The 14,406-nt window shown below is 44.4% G+C and overlaps 1 protein-coding gene across 1 annotated transcript in view; it reads right to left on the bottom strand.

Moving 5' to 3' along the window:
• MTNR1B (melatonin receptor 1B) overlaps window positions 1-10,619 on the bottom strand; it is a 43,223-nt gene extending 32,604 nt beyond the window's left edge. The window contains exon 1 of the mRNA XM_039513521.1: window positions 10,409-10,619. Within this exon, the coding sequence (XP_039369455.1) occupies window positions 10,409-10,619 (211 nt within the window). The remainder of the gene's footprint in view (window positions 1-10,408) is intronic.
• Window positions 10,620-14,406: the final 3,787 nt, after the last annotated feature.

Raw genomic sequence — 14,406 nt, 5'->3', positions numbered from 1 at the left:
CATGAACCCTGGCACCTCTTTCATTACAAATTGAGCACTGCAGAATATCCTGGAAAGCTGACTTTCCATAGTATTTCTCGTTCTCCTCAATCAATGCAGGTAAACCAAGGCAGAGCTAGGATAATATTACCTGGTGCCAAATAGAAGATGTGGCTGTTTCATCCCTGAGTTTAATATATTTCCGGTTTAGCTGAAATTACAGGAAAATGTTAACCATCCTAACATCACTCACACTTTGTACTTGGTAGTGCTGAGTCCTAAGGTAAATTTGGGGATACCAGACATAATGGGCCATTTTTCAGTTATCGATTGGCATAGCCAGCAGAGAATTAGGCATAACATCTCCATTTACTATAGTTACTGGGAATTCTGTTTTTATGTCCCATGTTCAGGTAGAAGTTTCAGGACTGAAAAGATAACAGATTAATGAAAATCAGACATTGAGGTGTGGAAAATTACATCCTGTAGCACACTTTCTACCCCTTAGGCAAAGTTTTTGGTAAATCAGTCTAGGGTGGGGTACTACCAAGTTGCTACAGTCTTATGTTTTCTGAGGTTAATGTCACTTGTCCTCCTTGGAGCAAGTCAATATGCTAGAACTTATTCATTTCCGCACCTCACCATTTGTCTGGACAGCATTTTAGAGGGAAATATAAATATAATTTCCTTGACCTGAGAGACTAATATCTAGAATTATAGAAATGTAGGTCCAGAAGGGACCTAGAGAAGTCATCAAGTCCAGCCCCCTGCACTAGTGCAGGATCAAGTAAATGTTGACCGTCCCTGACACGTGTTTGTCTGACCTGTTTTTAAAAACCTCCTGTGATGGGGATTCCACAACCTCCCTTGGAAGCCTATCCCAGAGTTTAACTACCCTTATAGTTAGAAAGTTTTTCCAAATATCTAACCTAAATCTCCCTTGCTGCAGATTAAGCCCATTACTTCTTGTCCTACCTCCAGTGGACATGGAGAACAATTGATCACTGTTGTCTTTATAACAGCCCTTAACACATTTGAAGACTGTTTTCAAGTTGTCCCTCCCATAGTCTTCTTTTCTCAGGACTAAACATGCCAAGTTTTTTTAACCTTTCCTCTTACATCACATTTTCTAAACCTTTTATCATTTTTGTTGCTCTCCTCTAGACTCTCTCCAATTTGTCCACATCTTTCTTAAAATGTGTCGTCCAGAGTTGGACACAGTATTCCAGCTGAGGCCACACTAGTGCCAAGTATAACAGGATTATTACCTCCTTTGCCTTACTTAGAACACGCTTATTAATACATTCCAGAATGATATTAGTCTTTTTCGCAACCGCATCACACTGTTGATACGTATTCAATTTGTGATCCGCTACAACCCCCAGATTCTTTTCAGCAGCACTACCACTGAGCCAGTTATTCCCCCTTTTATAGTTGTGAATTTGATTTTTCCTTTCTAAACATACTCTCCACTCCACTATCCAAGTCATTAATGAAAATATTGAATAGCGCTGGACCCAGGACTGACCCCTCTGGGATCCCATTAAAAACACCCTCCCAATTTAACAGCAAAGAATTCATAACTACTCTTTGAGTATGCTCTTTCAACCAATTGTGCGCCCACCTTATAGGAACTTCATCTAGACCACATGTCCCTAGTTTGCTACCTAACTTTGGTGAGCTCCCTAGGACATTGGTACTCAATATGGGTCCAATCAAACTCATCCTAAAGTCCATGGAAAGACTGCCATTGACTTCTGGCTCTGTATGACAAACTGGCCCAAGGTGGCTCATGTCACCATCTGAAATATTAAGCAGTTAAAAAATTAGAAGAAAAATCCCCCCTTTAAAAATGATTGTCGTTACTCCTTGTAGAAAGCATCTGGCATCTTAGCTCTCTGAATCAATGTGTCAAAGCTTCTGCAGTGACACCACTGAATACTCAGAAGATCCTCTGGGTTTGGCCAGGATTGGAGCTCTCTTGTAGAGTGAACATTCTTTGGAAGTCAGAATGCACTGTAAAGGGGCAGCCTTTCCAGAGTCCATGGGGGGAGATGCCAAGACACACAGGAGTTGCCATACAAGATCAGTTAAGAGCTCCATCTAGTTCCATATCCTATCTGAGAGTAACCAGTACTAGTTGCTTCAGAAAGTGCAAGAACTCCCTGTATCATATTCATCTAGGTATTTTATCATTGTGATTTTTTTTAATGATCATTCAAACATTTTGCCTGCAGTAAGGCTCACAGATCTGTAATTGCCAGGTTCACTTCATGTCTTACTTAAAGATAAGGCACAACATTTGCTACCTTCAAGTCCTCCAGTGTAGAGAGGATTGCATATTTGTGTTAGAGTTCAGCACTCCATTCTTAAATTAATTCAGGACCCAGGAATCTGATCGTGGTGGCTTGTTCCACATTCATTTAGCACTACGTTCCACCACCTTTCTTTTTGACACCTCAGCCATACTGTATCAGACCCATAGTCTATCTAGTCCAGTATTCCATCTGACAATAGCCAGCACCTGATAATTCATAGGAAGATCCAAAAAATCCTGCAGTAGCAGATGTCAGATAATCTGCCCCTGAATTATAGTCTCATCATAATCCCTAATTGTTAGCGATTGATTTAAATCTGTTAACATGAGTTTTATATCCCTCTCATATTTTTTGTTCACATTAGCTATAACTTTGAATGGCTCCTTATAAATATTCAACCCCACTTTGAATCTTGCTAAATGTGTGGTCTCTATACATTCCTGTGGCAGAGATCCATAGTCCAATTACACAGTGTGTGAAAAAGTATTTCCTTTTTCTTTTTTTTTTTGTTTGGAATTTTGTCTTTCACTTTCATTGAACATCCCCTGGTTCTTATGTTATGAGAACAGAAGCTCCCGATCTCCCTTCACTAGCCCATTCATTGTTTTGTATCCATTCTCTAGCAGTACATTCTCTTTATTGTCTGAAAATACTAGTTAACTCCCCACCATTGTCTGTGGCAAAGATCTGAACTAGTCATTTAGTTTCTCACCAATGTCCTTATCGTATTAAGTGCTCCTTGTAACCCCTAGTAGCCCACATGATCTACTGATTCTCTTGTGGGCTTCCTGCTTCTGATAAATATAGATATATAATCTTATTTGGTTTTACTTCTCTGCTCTTCAAATTCCCTCTTTGCACTCTGATTTCTAGCCTATGTGTTACCTGCTAGAGTTTATACACATTTCTGTTGGCTCCTCTTGGGTTGGATTTCCACTTTCTCTTTAGCTCAAATACCCTCTTGTAACTTGCCATTTACCCAGACTAGGTTTTCCGCTTCCTTTCTTGTTTAAGGGTATGTATGCCTTTTATGACTCGACTCTAGCTGTTTAAATAGCCTCCGTGTTGAGTCTAAGGAGTTTAATGTCCTTATTTTCAATGTTAGGGTCTTTTTGACTAGCTTCCTCTTTAAAAAATAAATAAAAATAAAGGATCAGATCCTCAGCTGATGTAAATTGGCATATATCTATTTACTGTAATGAAGCTATGCTGATTTATGCCAGCTCTAGTATTTGGCACAAAATAAATAAAGTTTGGTCAAAGTGTTAGCTTTTGATACACACCCTTCTCCAGCAACATTGAAGTGGATTATATTGTTATCACTGGGTGAAATCTTGGCCCTTTGAAGTTAATGGCAAAACTCCCATAGGGCAAAGATTTCAGTCATTATCACTTAGGCCTAGATCTTGAAAAGTATTTAGGCACCCAATGCTCATTAAAATTAATGTCTCAAAACCAGTGACTCAATTGTAGTTTCTTTTTGAACCAGCTCACATGGAAGAGAACATGGCACTGGGAATCTTCTCCCATCCCACATCCCAGAAAACAGAGATGTACTATGTTTAGCTTACTAACAATGGGTAGAAAGAGTGGGCTGGCGGAGGGAAAGAAGGGAAAGAATCTTGACGGAGGGAGGAAAGGGAGAGAAACAGAATGCTGTAAGGGATCAGTGTTTTGGGGATGGGAAGGGGTGAGTGAAGGACACATGGGGGAATGTAGAGGTGAGATGACAGATTGATGTTGATGGCTAGAAAAGAGTAGCAGTACAATTGAGTGGGTAAGGAAGGAGAGGCGCAGAGAGCCTGGGATGGGCAAAAGGAAAGGCGATACAGAGAGTGGAAATTAGATGTGAGAGAGAACATGGAAAAGAAGGGAGAGAACACAATGCAGGGGGAAAATGAAGGGAGATGTAGGGAGAAATGAGGAATAAGGGAAGGCTACAAATCATAATGGAGGAGAATATACACCCGTATGTAAAGAAAAAGGATAGAATGTGGTGTGAATGATGAGAAATGGGAAAATGAAGAAGAAAAGCACAAGTCACAATTACATTTTTTAAAGTTTATTTAGTAGGAAGTTGAATGCCAGAATTGTTAAAATACCATGTGCAGGAATGTTTTATTTTCTACAGATGTGTATATATTTACATATAGAAATATTCATTTATGCAGACATGTACATAATATGTATATATATAGATATATAATTACATGTCTATATACACCAGTGTTCTGATGACTGGGGAAGGGAAGAATGGAGGAAAGAGTGGAATTATTATTATTTATATTATAGTAGCTTCTAGATACCCCAATCAAGATCGGAGTTCCATTGTGCTAGCTGCTGCTTATGAGCCTGTCTCTGTCTCTGTCTCTCTCATCTCGAGAGCACTAGTATCTATATAAAAGCTAGTTTGGGACTGGAATAGTAGAGTTATCTATGTCTATATAAATATGGACTGAAAGTCTCAGAAGTGACTAGTGACTTTAATGAGACCTGATTTTTGAGAGTGACTGTTCAGCTGAAAATGAGGCCCCTTTAAAAATATCTCAAAATTGGCACACAACGATTGAGGCACCCAAAATCATTAGTCACTTCTGAAAACTCAGTACATTATGTCAAACAGATAGAACAAGTTAACTTATTTGATCATTCCCACATATGAAGTTTTTTTTAATTTTGCAACAGGTTGGATAAAATTATTTCTCTTTCAAAATTAGACACTATAAAAGCACTAATTTCTGTAAATTGAACCATTTATAGAGATCAGAAATTGCTCAGGATCTTACAAAAAGTCTGGCTAGAGTTACATAACTGGACAAGTGGTGTGGAGTCATACCAATTAGGATATGAATTAGTAGAAAAAGCCTTCTCAAATTCACTCCCTTTCCCCCAAGCACAATTGAGAAACAGACTTTAGTATGTATATCAAGCCTGCAGTTGTAATGCTGCCCAAACTCCCAATATAGTAGGACAGAAAGAACAGGCCCTAAAAGCATCAGTCCTACCAATGCCCCACACTTTTTTGACTCTCCTCTTCTGCTGAATATGAATACCAACCTACACTTTTCTATATAAAGGCTAATGGGACATTTTATTTCACTCAGTTCTGTGAGCCTCACATTATACGAAGGCTGTGAAACATTTGCTTTTGATCATTCCTTAATTCTATGGTGGATGATTCATAATTAAACAATTTGTAATTATCGGGATCTTAGTAAAACCTGAGACAGAATAGTGTGTCTAAATCTGGGGGATATGACATAATGGTGTCTTGATTCCTGAAGAGAAGGTTATTAGTGATATTAGTTAAAGTAATTGAGCTTGGGTTCTTTATTCCCTAAATCCACACTGCTTAGTTGCAACCTTCAGCTCACACCCTAAAACTCTCCCTCTGCCTCCACACAAGAGTTCACCAGATTTTTCAGAGAGAATGTAGTCAAGATCTGAAGTGGTCTCTCCCATTCATAGAACCATAGAGTTAGAAGGGACCACAAGGGTCATCTAGTCTAACTCCCTGCCAAGATGCAGTATTTGTTGTGTCTAAGCCATCCAAGACAGATGGCTATCCAGTCTCTTTTTGAAAAGCTCCTGTGAAGGCGCTTTCACAACTTCCCAAGGCAGTTTGTTCCATTGTCCTACTGTTCTTACAGTTAAGATGTTTTTCCTGAGATTTAATATAAATCTGCTATGCTGTAGTTTGAACCCATTGCCTCTTGTCCTGCCTTCTGTGGCAAGAGAGAACAATTTTTCTCCATTTGTTTTATGGCAGCCTTTCAAGTATTTTAAGACTTCTATCGTGTCTCCCCTGCCGCCCTTAATGTGTCCCTTTCCAAACTAAACATACCCAGTTCCTTCAGCCTTTGCTCATAAGGCTTGCATTCCATCCCTTTGATCATCTTTGTTGCTTGCCTCTGGATCCTTTTCAGTTTCTGTACATCTTTTCTATATAGTGGTGACCAAAATTCCTCCTATTTCCTCTCTCCCAGCACCCTGTCCTCCTTTTCTCCTGTCACCTACACCAAAGTTTTGGCCTGCTCTCCTCCTCTAACCCTTCCACTGTCTCAGCCCTTCTTGTCTCTGACATCCATTGCCATCCACCCTCACCGCCTCCTAACCTTCCTCAATATCTGACTCTCCTTTGCTCCTTCCCTTCACAATTACAAAGATGCTCAAAATCAACAAGATGAAATTCAATAAAGACAAGTGCAAAATACTATGCTTTGGAAGAAAAGTCAAATGCACAACTATAAAATGTGGTGTCTAGGCAGTAGTACTGCTGAAAAAAGGATCTGGGAGTTGGCATGGATCACAGATGAATATGCGTTAATGGCTGCAGTTGTGAAAAAGGCTTATCATTCTGGGTTGTATTAACAGGAGTGTTGTATGTAAGACACAGGAGTAATTGTCCCATTCTATTGACACTGGTAAGGCTTCAGCTGGAGTAGTGTCCAGTTCTGGGCACCAGACTTTCAGAAAGATGGGGACAATTTGGAGACAGTACAGAGGAGAGCAACAAAAATGATAAAATTTTAGAAACCCTGACCTAAGATGAAAGGTTAAAAACACTGGGCATATTTAGACTTGAGAAAAGAAGATGGGGGTGGGTGGGGAAAATGTGATAAATCTTCAAATATGTGAAGGGCTGTTACAAGGAGGATGGTGATCCATTGTTCCCCATCTCCACTGAAGGTCAGGTAAGAAATAATGAGCCTAATCTGCAGTAAGGGAGATTAGACAGTTTTTCCTAATATTTTAACTATAAGGATAGTTAAGCACTGAACTAGGCTCCAACAGAACCTTAACACAGAGGGCTGGACCAGATGATCTCTTGAGGTCCCTTCCAGCCTTACATTTCTATGATTCTATAATCCTATGCTCCAGTCACTTCAAAAAGTCATCTCTTGACCCACCTATCTTTCCAACTCCTGCCTCTTCTCTCTTCTTCCCTTCACCTCCAAAGTAATTGATTCTTAGCATTCCTCACCTTCTCCACTACTCCATTAATGGTGATAGTCTTGAATATCCATCTCTCTGATTCTCCCACAGTCATCTTCACACCTTCTTTCATTCTTCATTCTACACATGGAAATCTGACTGAATTGACCCATAAGCCTCTACCTATCTCTACCCCCCCAAATCCATCCTTAAGAGTCATTTCTTTCTGATGCCTAAAAATGAATTTGTGGGACAGTCATATGTAGATAAATATTTAAGGTTAAGAAGAGAATATGTATATTCAAAATAAATGTTTATGGTGTCCCTCTCCCTGACCCTCAGCATGTTGCTTGGCCTCATGAATTGTAAACTGTTGCTAGCACATTGTGGGCACTACTGGACCTAATAATATGCATTAATAATTCTATTATGAAAATAATGCTTGTCACTAGTGACATCTTATGATACCACCATGCACTTTGATAATTAAATTTAAATTTATTCCCACTATCATATTCACCAGTAACTTCTTTGCACTGTAAAATGAACAAAGCAAACCATATCAGCCTACCTACACAGAAGTCCTGATCATCCTTCCTCCTCTATGATTTGATGTTTCTGTCCATCTGAGCTTTACAAAGATGAGTGAACAAAGGTCTATTCATTTTCATCAACCGATGGGCACTAGTGACAGCAGTGTACTCCCAGACCCCCAGGGTTATTCAGAGCAGAACTGACACTTCTCTCAGTCTTTGGGTCATGCAAAGCTACAGTGATTCATATCTATGAGCTCTGATAAGTGATAGATCTATTTGTCTAAGGACTGGTAGCTTGCTGTAATGTTTTCTCTCCCCACTTACTGTATTTTCTCATCAGCAGAGGTACAGGTGGCCTCAGTGTAATAGGAGGAATTTTAAAATATGGAGGAATGTCATTATCTTCCTCCTAACTAATTAGACTTCTACATGGAGTAAAGCCCAATAGAAGCATATTGTTTTAACCATACTATATTATATGGCTTTCTAAGCCACATCCTGCCCTTAAAATATAAACATGTTATCAAGTTACTAGGCAATTGATGACTAACACAGTCATTTGCTAAAAGAAAACTGCTTTTAGATGAAAACTCAGCATCATCCCTTTTTCAGTTCAATATCTTCCTGATAGGTTATGTTCCTATATTTTCATTTTTCTCTCCCTTTGACTTATTTTTCCTACTGAAATTGATAAAGGCTAGATTCCTTTTAAAAAAATTATAATAGTATCTAAGTATTGATCAAATGATAACAGAATAGTAATGATAGCTCTGTATATTGTATTCTTTCCAATTTCATTTATTTCTGCTTCCTAGAGAAGCATTTTTTCTTTGAAAAGCAAAGGCAACCTAGTTCTTAGCTCCTCCTACTGTTCAATTCAAGTCTAATTAGTCCAGCTATAGCAGTTACTAGTGTCAAGTTACATAAACCAGAGTTTTGCACATCTGAAATGATGTTTGTACAAGTCTTATGCTTCAGCTGAACTACAAGAATACCATTTGTACCAGGTAAGTTAATACATAAGATAAAGAGATATTTCAGCCTTTCTTATAGTAAATGAAACCTAGTATATTGCATTGCCAACTGGGAGGAAGGCATACAGATAGTTAAAGCACCAACGATAAACATTTAATGAACTGAAGTGTCATCTCTTTACACACTATTTCATCTTTTGTATTTAACACAGGGACTGATTTTTCCTCAATTCCCTTCAGTTCAAGATCTGTCCACAATGAACGTGAAACAAGAAAACACTGAAAAGACCTTTGAAAAAGAAATGAACCTCCCTGAAATAGACCTGCATGCTTAAAGTACTTTAATAATGATATATTACCAACTATATTGTATTAACAAAGAGAGGGTTCATAGCGAGGCTCCCGATGTATCTCTTTGATCTAAAATTCTTGTAGCATCAAAGTAATCTCCCATTTAGCATAGGGATGGTATGGGGCATTCTGCGTCTAACTTGGATCTGGTCTTGAAAAAGTTTTGTTACTTAGGACTGAGTTCCTCCACGTCATAAAATAATGCTATCGAAGATCTGAAGTAACAGTGCAATCCCGGAACTGCTTGTAATGGGAACTCTAACGAGCTCGTTCCCTGCAGTTAGTGGGGATAATAACACCTTCCATTATATCCATATACCTAACAGTCGACTGAGTGCAAATATTCTATGAACAATCTAACTTTTTAGCACTTATAAATTAACTCCTGTTCGGCTGAATCAGGCTGTAGACAGCACGGTAGGTGGTATAACAAAAGTACATACAACGGGACATAAAACAACAATGGGAAGTAATTCTAAAGGAGGCATGGCAGAGCAGTCCCATCTGGGTACCACTTATTCCCCCCCCCCCCCCAGCCCCCGTCTAGTTCTCTAGGGCAAACAAATCTCTAGCCACCTGCATCTTTAGCCAACCCCAAACTGAATAAACTGCGAGGCAAACAGAAAGTTTATCAGTTACATCACCTCAAGAAATAAACACACACACGATTCGAAAAATCCCCTTTATTTGGTGTTTCAGGATGATCAACCAGGCGGCAGAAAACGTTGGTTAATAAATATGAAGATTACTGTGAATTTGATAAACTTGCGGAAAGTGGATTGAGTCTCTCCCCCCCACACACACACTCAAAAGTACACTTAGACAAGTCTGAATCTCTACAAAGAGCTTTCCCTCCTGATGAGTTTTGGGGAAAGCTTTCAGTTAATCATTAAACGCTATTTTATTACGCTGCATCCTTATAAAACACACGGAATCATACGCTGCACAAAGATTACACGATGCGTTGCTAAGATATACTTGATGCCCATTAGGAGCCAGTGCCGGGTTTAGCAGCTCGTTAGGGCTGAGTACAGGGATTGGCCCACGTGTAGGGCTCAGCACAGTGCCGTGGTTTCAGGACTGAGTGGTGGCGGCTCAGCAAAGTCCCGGGCAGGGGGGCAGAGCTCTAGGAGCGTGGCCCAGTTGAAGGGTGCAGGAGAGGCAGCGGGATAGTTTCGGGCTGAGTACCAGGCTGCCCCCGCCCCCAGCTGGCCCGGCTGGAGCCCAGGCGCGGGGCTACTTGCGGAGCCGCCCCGCCAGAGTCCGGCGCTGGCTCTGGAAGCGGCCCCGTGCAGCCTGCTCGCCCGCCTCTTACCTGAGTTCCGGAGCTTGCGGTTCTTGAAGACCGAGACGACGACCAGCAGGTTGCCCACGATGTCCACCACGGTGGTGAAGATCAGCACGCTGGACAGCGCCGGGCACACCCAGGCCGGCCGCCGGGCCGCCGCCGCCTCCCACCCCGCCCAGCCGAAGCCCCCTCGCCCGCCCAGCTCGCAGCAGTTCCTCAGCGAGCCATTCTCCAGCATCGCGGCCGCCCGCGCCCCCGTCTCCCGCCCGCCTCCCCCTAGCACGGGCTGGGGCGCCCCGGGCTCCCCATGGCAGCGCCTGCCCGCCCGCCCCGGGTGCCCCGGCGCTGCGGACTAGCCGTGCTCGGCGGCGGCGGGCAGGGCTTTAACGGGCTGCGCTCCCCCGCCCCGCTGCCTCCCCGGCAGAAGGCGCTGCGGGGCGGCGGCCGGGCGGGGCTGGAGGCAGCAAAGCCCCCCCCCCCCCGCTTCCGCCCCACTCCTCCATCTCTCGCCCGCCCCCGGCCCGCAGCCCCGTCAGGAGCTGGGGCAGGCGGGGGAAGGGGTCGGCGCGGGCCAAGCGGGGAGGAGACTCAGAGCAGCCGCCAGGTCCCTCCCCCACTGCCCTGCTCCTCTCCCCTCCCCACCCCCACACACACTTCACGCGCGCGCGGCGTGACTGGAAACTTTCCCGCGCGCCGCTCGCTGCAGCTCGGCGGCGGCCGGGGGCGCTGAGGGGAGCCCGCGCGCCCGAGCGCTTTGCTGCGGGGAGGCGCCTGCGGGGCGGAACCGGAGCATGGGGTGGGGGGGAGGGCGGCGGGCGGGGGCTCGTGCACAGGGCGGCTGTGAGTGAGTTAGGAGAGATGGGGGGGGGGAGCAGGCATGGGGCGGGAGCGTGCAGGGAGAGAGACGCAGGAGCGTGTGTAAGGGAAGGGGATCCCCGACGGGGCTGGGAGCGTCACAAAAGGGGGGAAGGGAGCACATGCATGGGGAGGGGGAGCCGCCACAGGGGAGGTTATCACTGACGGTGGAGCATGCATAGGGGAGGGGAATCACAGCGCGGGGAGGGAAGGATGCATAGGGGAGAGGTAATCAAGGGGGGGAAGGAAGGGTGCATAGAGGAAGGAGGCTCACGGGGGAGGGGAGGATGCCTAGGGAGGGGGAACTCACGGGGGAAGGGGACATGATCAGGGCAGTGGCAGTCAACCTTTTTTCATTTGTGGACCCCTAAAATATTTCAAATGGAGGTGCAGACGGACCCCTTTGGAAATCTCAGACATAGTCTGCAGCAGTGGCATAGCCCGGTGGAGGGAACAGTGGGAGCGATCACAAAAAAGGCGCCACCCGCTGCAGTGCTTTTACTCACCCAGCAGTGCTTTTACTGATGGGGCAGCACGCCGAGTCTTCGGCAGCGGGCCCTTGACTCGCTCCATGTGTCTTCGGCAGCATTTTGGCAGCAGATCCTTCAGTGCCACCAAACACACCCGGAGCAAGTGAAGAACCCACCGCTGAAGATCCGGAGTGAGTGAAGGACCTGCAGCTGAAGTGCTGCCGAAGACCCGGAGCGCCGCCGGGTGAGTAAAAATTAAAAAGGCGCAAAGAAATTGAAAAGGCGCCACTTGTGCTCAGTGGGGGAGTGGCCACTGCCCCGCTCCTCCCCCCTCCCAGCTACACTACTGGTCTGCAGACCCCCAGGGGTGCACGGACCACAGGTTGGAAACCACTGGGTTAACCGAATGGGGTGTGTGGACAAAAGGCAGAGAGCCCCAAACAGAGGGCGTGTTGGTGAGAGAGGAGTCCCAGATAGGCAGGCACTATGCAAGCTAGGGCCTGGCACATGGTAGAGTGGTAATACACAGCCAGGTGCAGGGCCCTGCATGCCGCAGGGCTGGCACAGGGCTGGGGACTGTGGCCGAGTTGGGAGTGTAGAGGATGCTGCTGCTGCTGTAAGTGGGGCAGGCAGGGGTGATCGCACGCCACAAGGGGTCCAGTCCTGCTGACGTGGATGTCCCCTGCTGCTAGCAGCAGTCTCACCAGGCACTAAGCCCAGCTGTGCCTCTGGGCTGTGTGAGGTGTGTGGGGTTGATCTTGAGCCGTAGATCCAGGGCCCTTCTTGTGAAGAGGCAGCGGGGGGGCAGAGCCCTCATACTTGTCCCGGGCCCTGCATGGGGCAGAGGAGCCTTTCTGTGTGGGACAAGTCACAGCCATGGGTGGGGGTGGCAGCAGGAGGGCCCATTGTGGCTCAGTTCACTGCAGCTGGGAGAGGAAGGGTTTAAAGACAATACTCATTAGCAATAAGCCTCAGAGGTGTCGATGTCCAGGCCTCTTCTTTCCCAGGACAGTGCTGGAGCTGCATGGCAACCAGCCAGGAGTCTGAGCTCGGACAGCAGGAGATGCCAGCTGAGATCCTGGGGCTTCCACATGACTCATGAGAAGAGGCTGGGTGAATAGGCTGCCAAGGGAGCAGCTCCTCCTTGGTTTCACTGCCTTTGACATTTGAATGGCCTGACTAACCAAGATAAGGTAATCAAGGGCAGCAAGCAACCCTTCATCTCCTTTTTTTAAACAGGGCAGAGCTTTGGATTTAGAGTTTATCTTAATTAAGAAGTCCATGTAATCCAGCTCTATCTAAACCATCTCTCTCAGGCTTGGAGTTTCAGAACTGATTTGGCAGGAGGCGATTTTCTAAAGCAAGTCTCCCTACTAAAAGTCAGTAACTATACATGAGGCACCCAAGGAGGAGAACTTTATCTTCCTCAGGATCTGTCTAACAGCTAGAGCGAGTTAGTTGGAATGGGAAATCCCTCCTCACCTCCCCCCTCTACACCATCTGTTGTCTGGCTCTAAATGTTCCATTGCTTTCCCACCAGTTAAAGTAATTTCAGTCACTTCCTATGGATTACGTCAGGGATGCTCAACCTACAGCCCACAAGAGCATTTCATAGGGCCCACAGCCTGCTTCAATACAATATACTAATGGCCAATTCACTAGCATTTTGTCATCATGTCTACATCATTTTAGTTTACACAAGTGTGTAAATAAACAATACTGTACATAGAAACAACCTGTTTAAATATGTATGAAACAAGCTGAACTTAAAATATAAATCAATACAGGTGACTTTAAATCTTATTAAAATTTGTGGAATCTGTTTGGCCCGTGCAAGATTGTGCTTAGGTTTATGGCCCTCCTGTGTAATAAGGTTGGGCACCACTGAACATAATCATTTGCTAAATATAATACAATACACACTATGTATTATTAATTGTGTTACATTAATGCCAAGAGACACCACCTGAGAACAGGGCCCCATTTTGTTCAATGCTGCACAAACACTAGGGTGGTATACAGTCCCTGCCCTCAAAGAGCTTACAATCTAAATAGGTGTGACCTATAGAAGTGGAGTGACTTCCACAAAGGTTACACACATAGAATATCATTTGAACAACTATGATTACAGGAACCCAGATCTCTTCACTGCTAGTCTGATGCCCTATCTACTAGGCCACATTGCCTCCTAATACAACAGTAAGATTATATACAAAATCTAGACTTGTGTGCGACTTCTCTTCCCCTCCTACTCCTCAAAATTTCACAGATAAATTGATCAATGTATGATAAATAACATCCAGTGTACTCAGTGAATTTCACAAGTCACCCAGATTTGACTTTCCTGGCAGACTTTGGCTGTAATTTATTTATGTTGTAGGATTCACCCCTAACACGGACATATCCACCCTTAGGCTTCTGTTGATGGGCAATAACTCATTACCGAGTATGATCATCTTCCATGGGAGTTATGGGTCCTCAGGTGACTAATAAGGTCAATCCTTGAACCACAAGTTCTATTACAATGAGGGCAGATGTTTTCAGGCTCAGCAGGAGGCTGTTGACCATGACCAGACACCAGTCTCTCCTTCCTCCTGCGCCTCTTGTCCTCTTCGGCTTGTTGGCGAGCAAGTTCAAAATGCAAGGGAACATCATGTAGGACTTCACTCCATTTTAAGCGGTCCTGGGCAAGTGTCTCCC

This window comes from Mauremys reevesii, linkage group 1 (genome assembly GCF_016161935.1).
Source record: "Mauremys reevesii isolate NIE-2019 linkage group 1, ASM1616193v1, whole genome shotgun sequence".
Classification (NCBI taxonomy): Eukaryota; Metazoa; Chordata; order Testudines; family Geoemydidae; genus Mauremys; species Mauremys reevesii.
The sequence above is the reverse complement of the archived record's forward strand: the minus strand, read 5'-3'. Positions and strand labels throughout refer to the sequence as shown.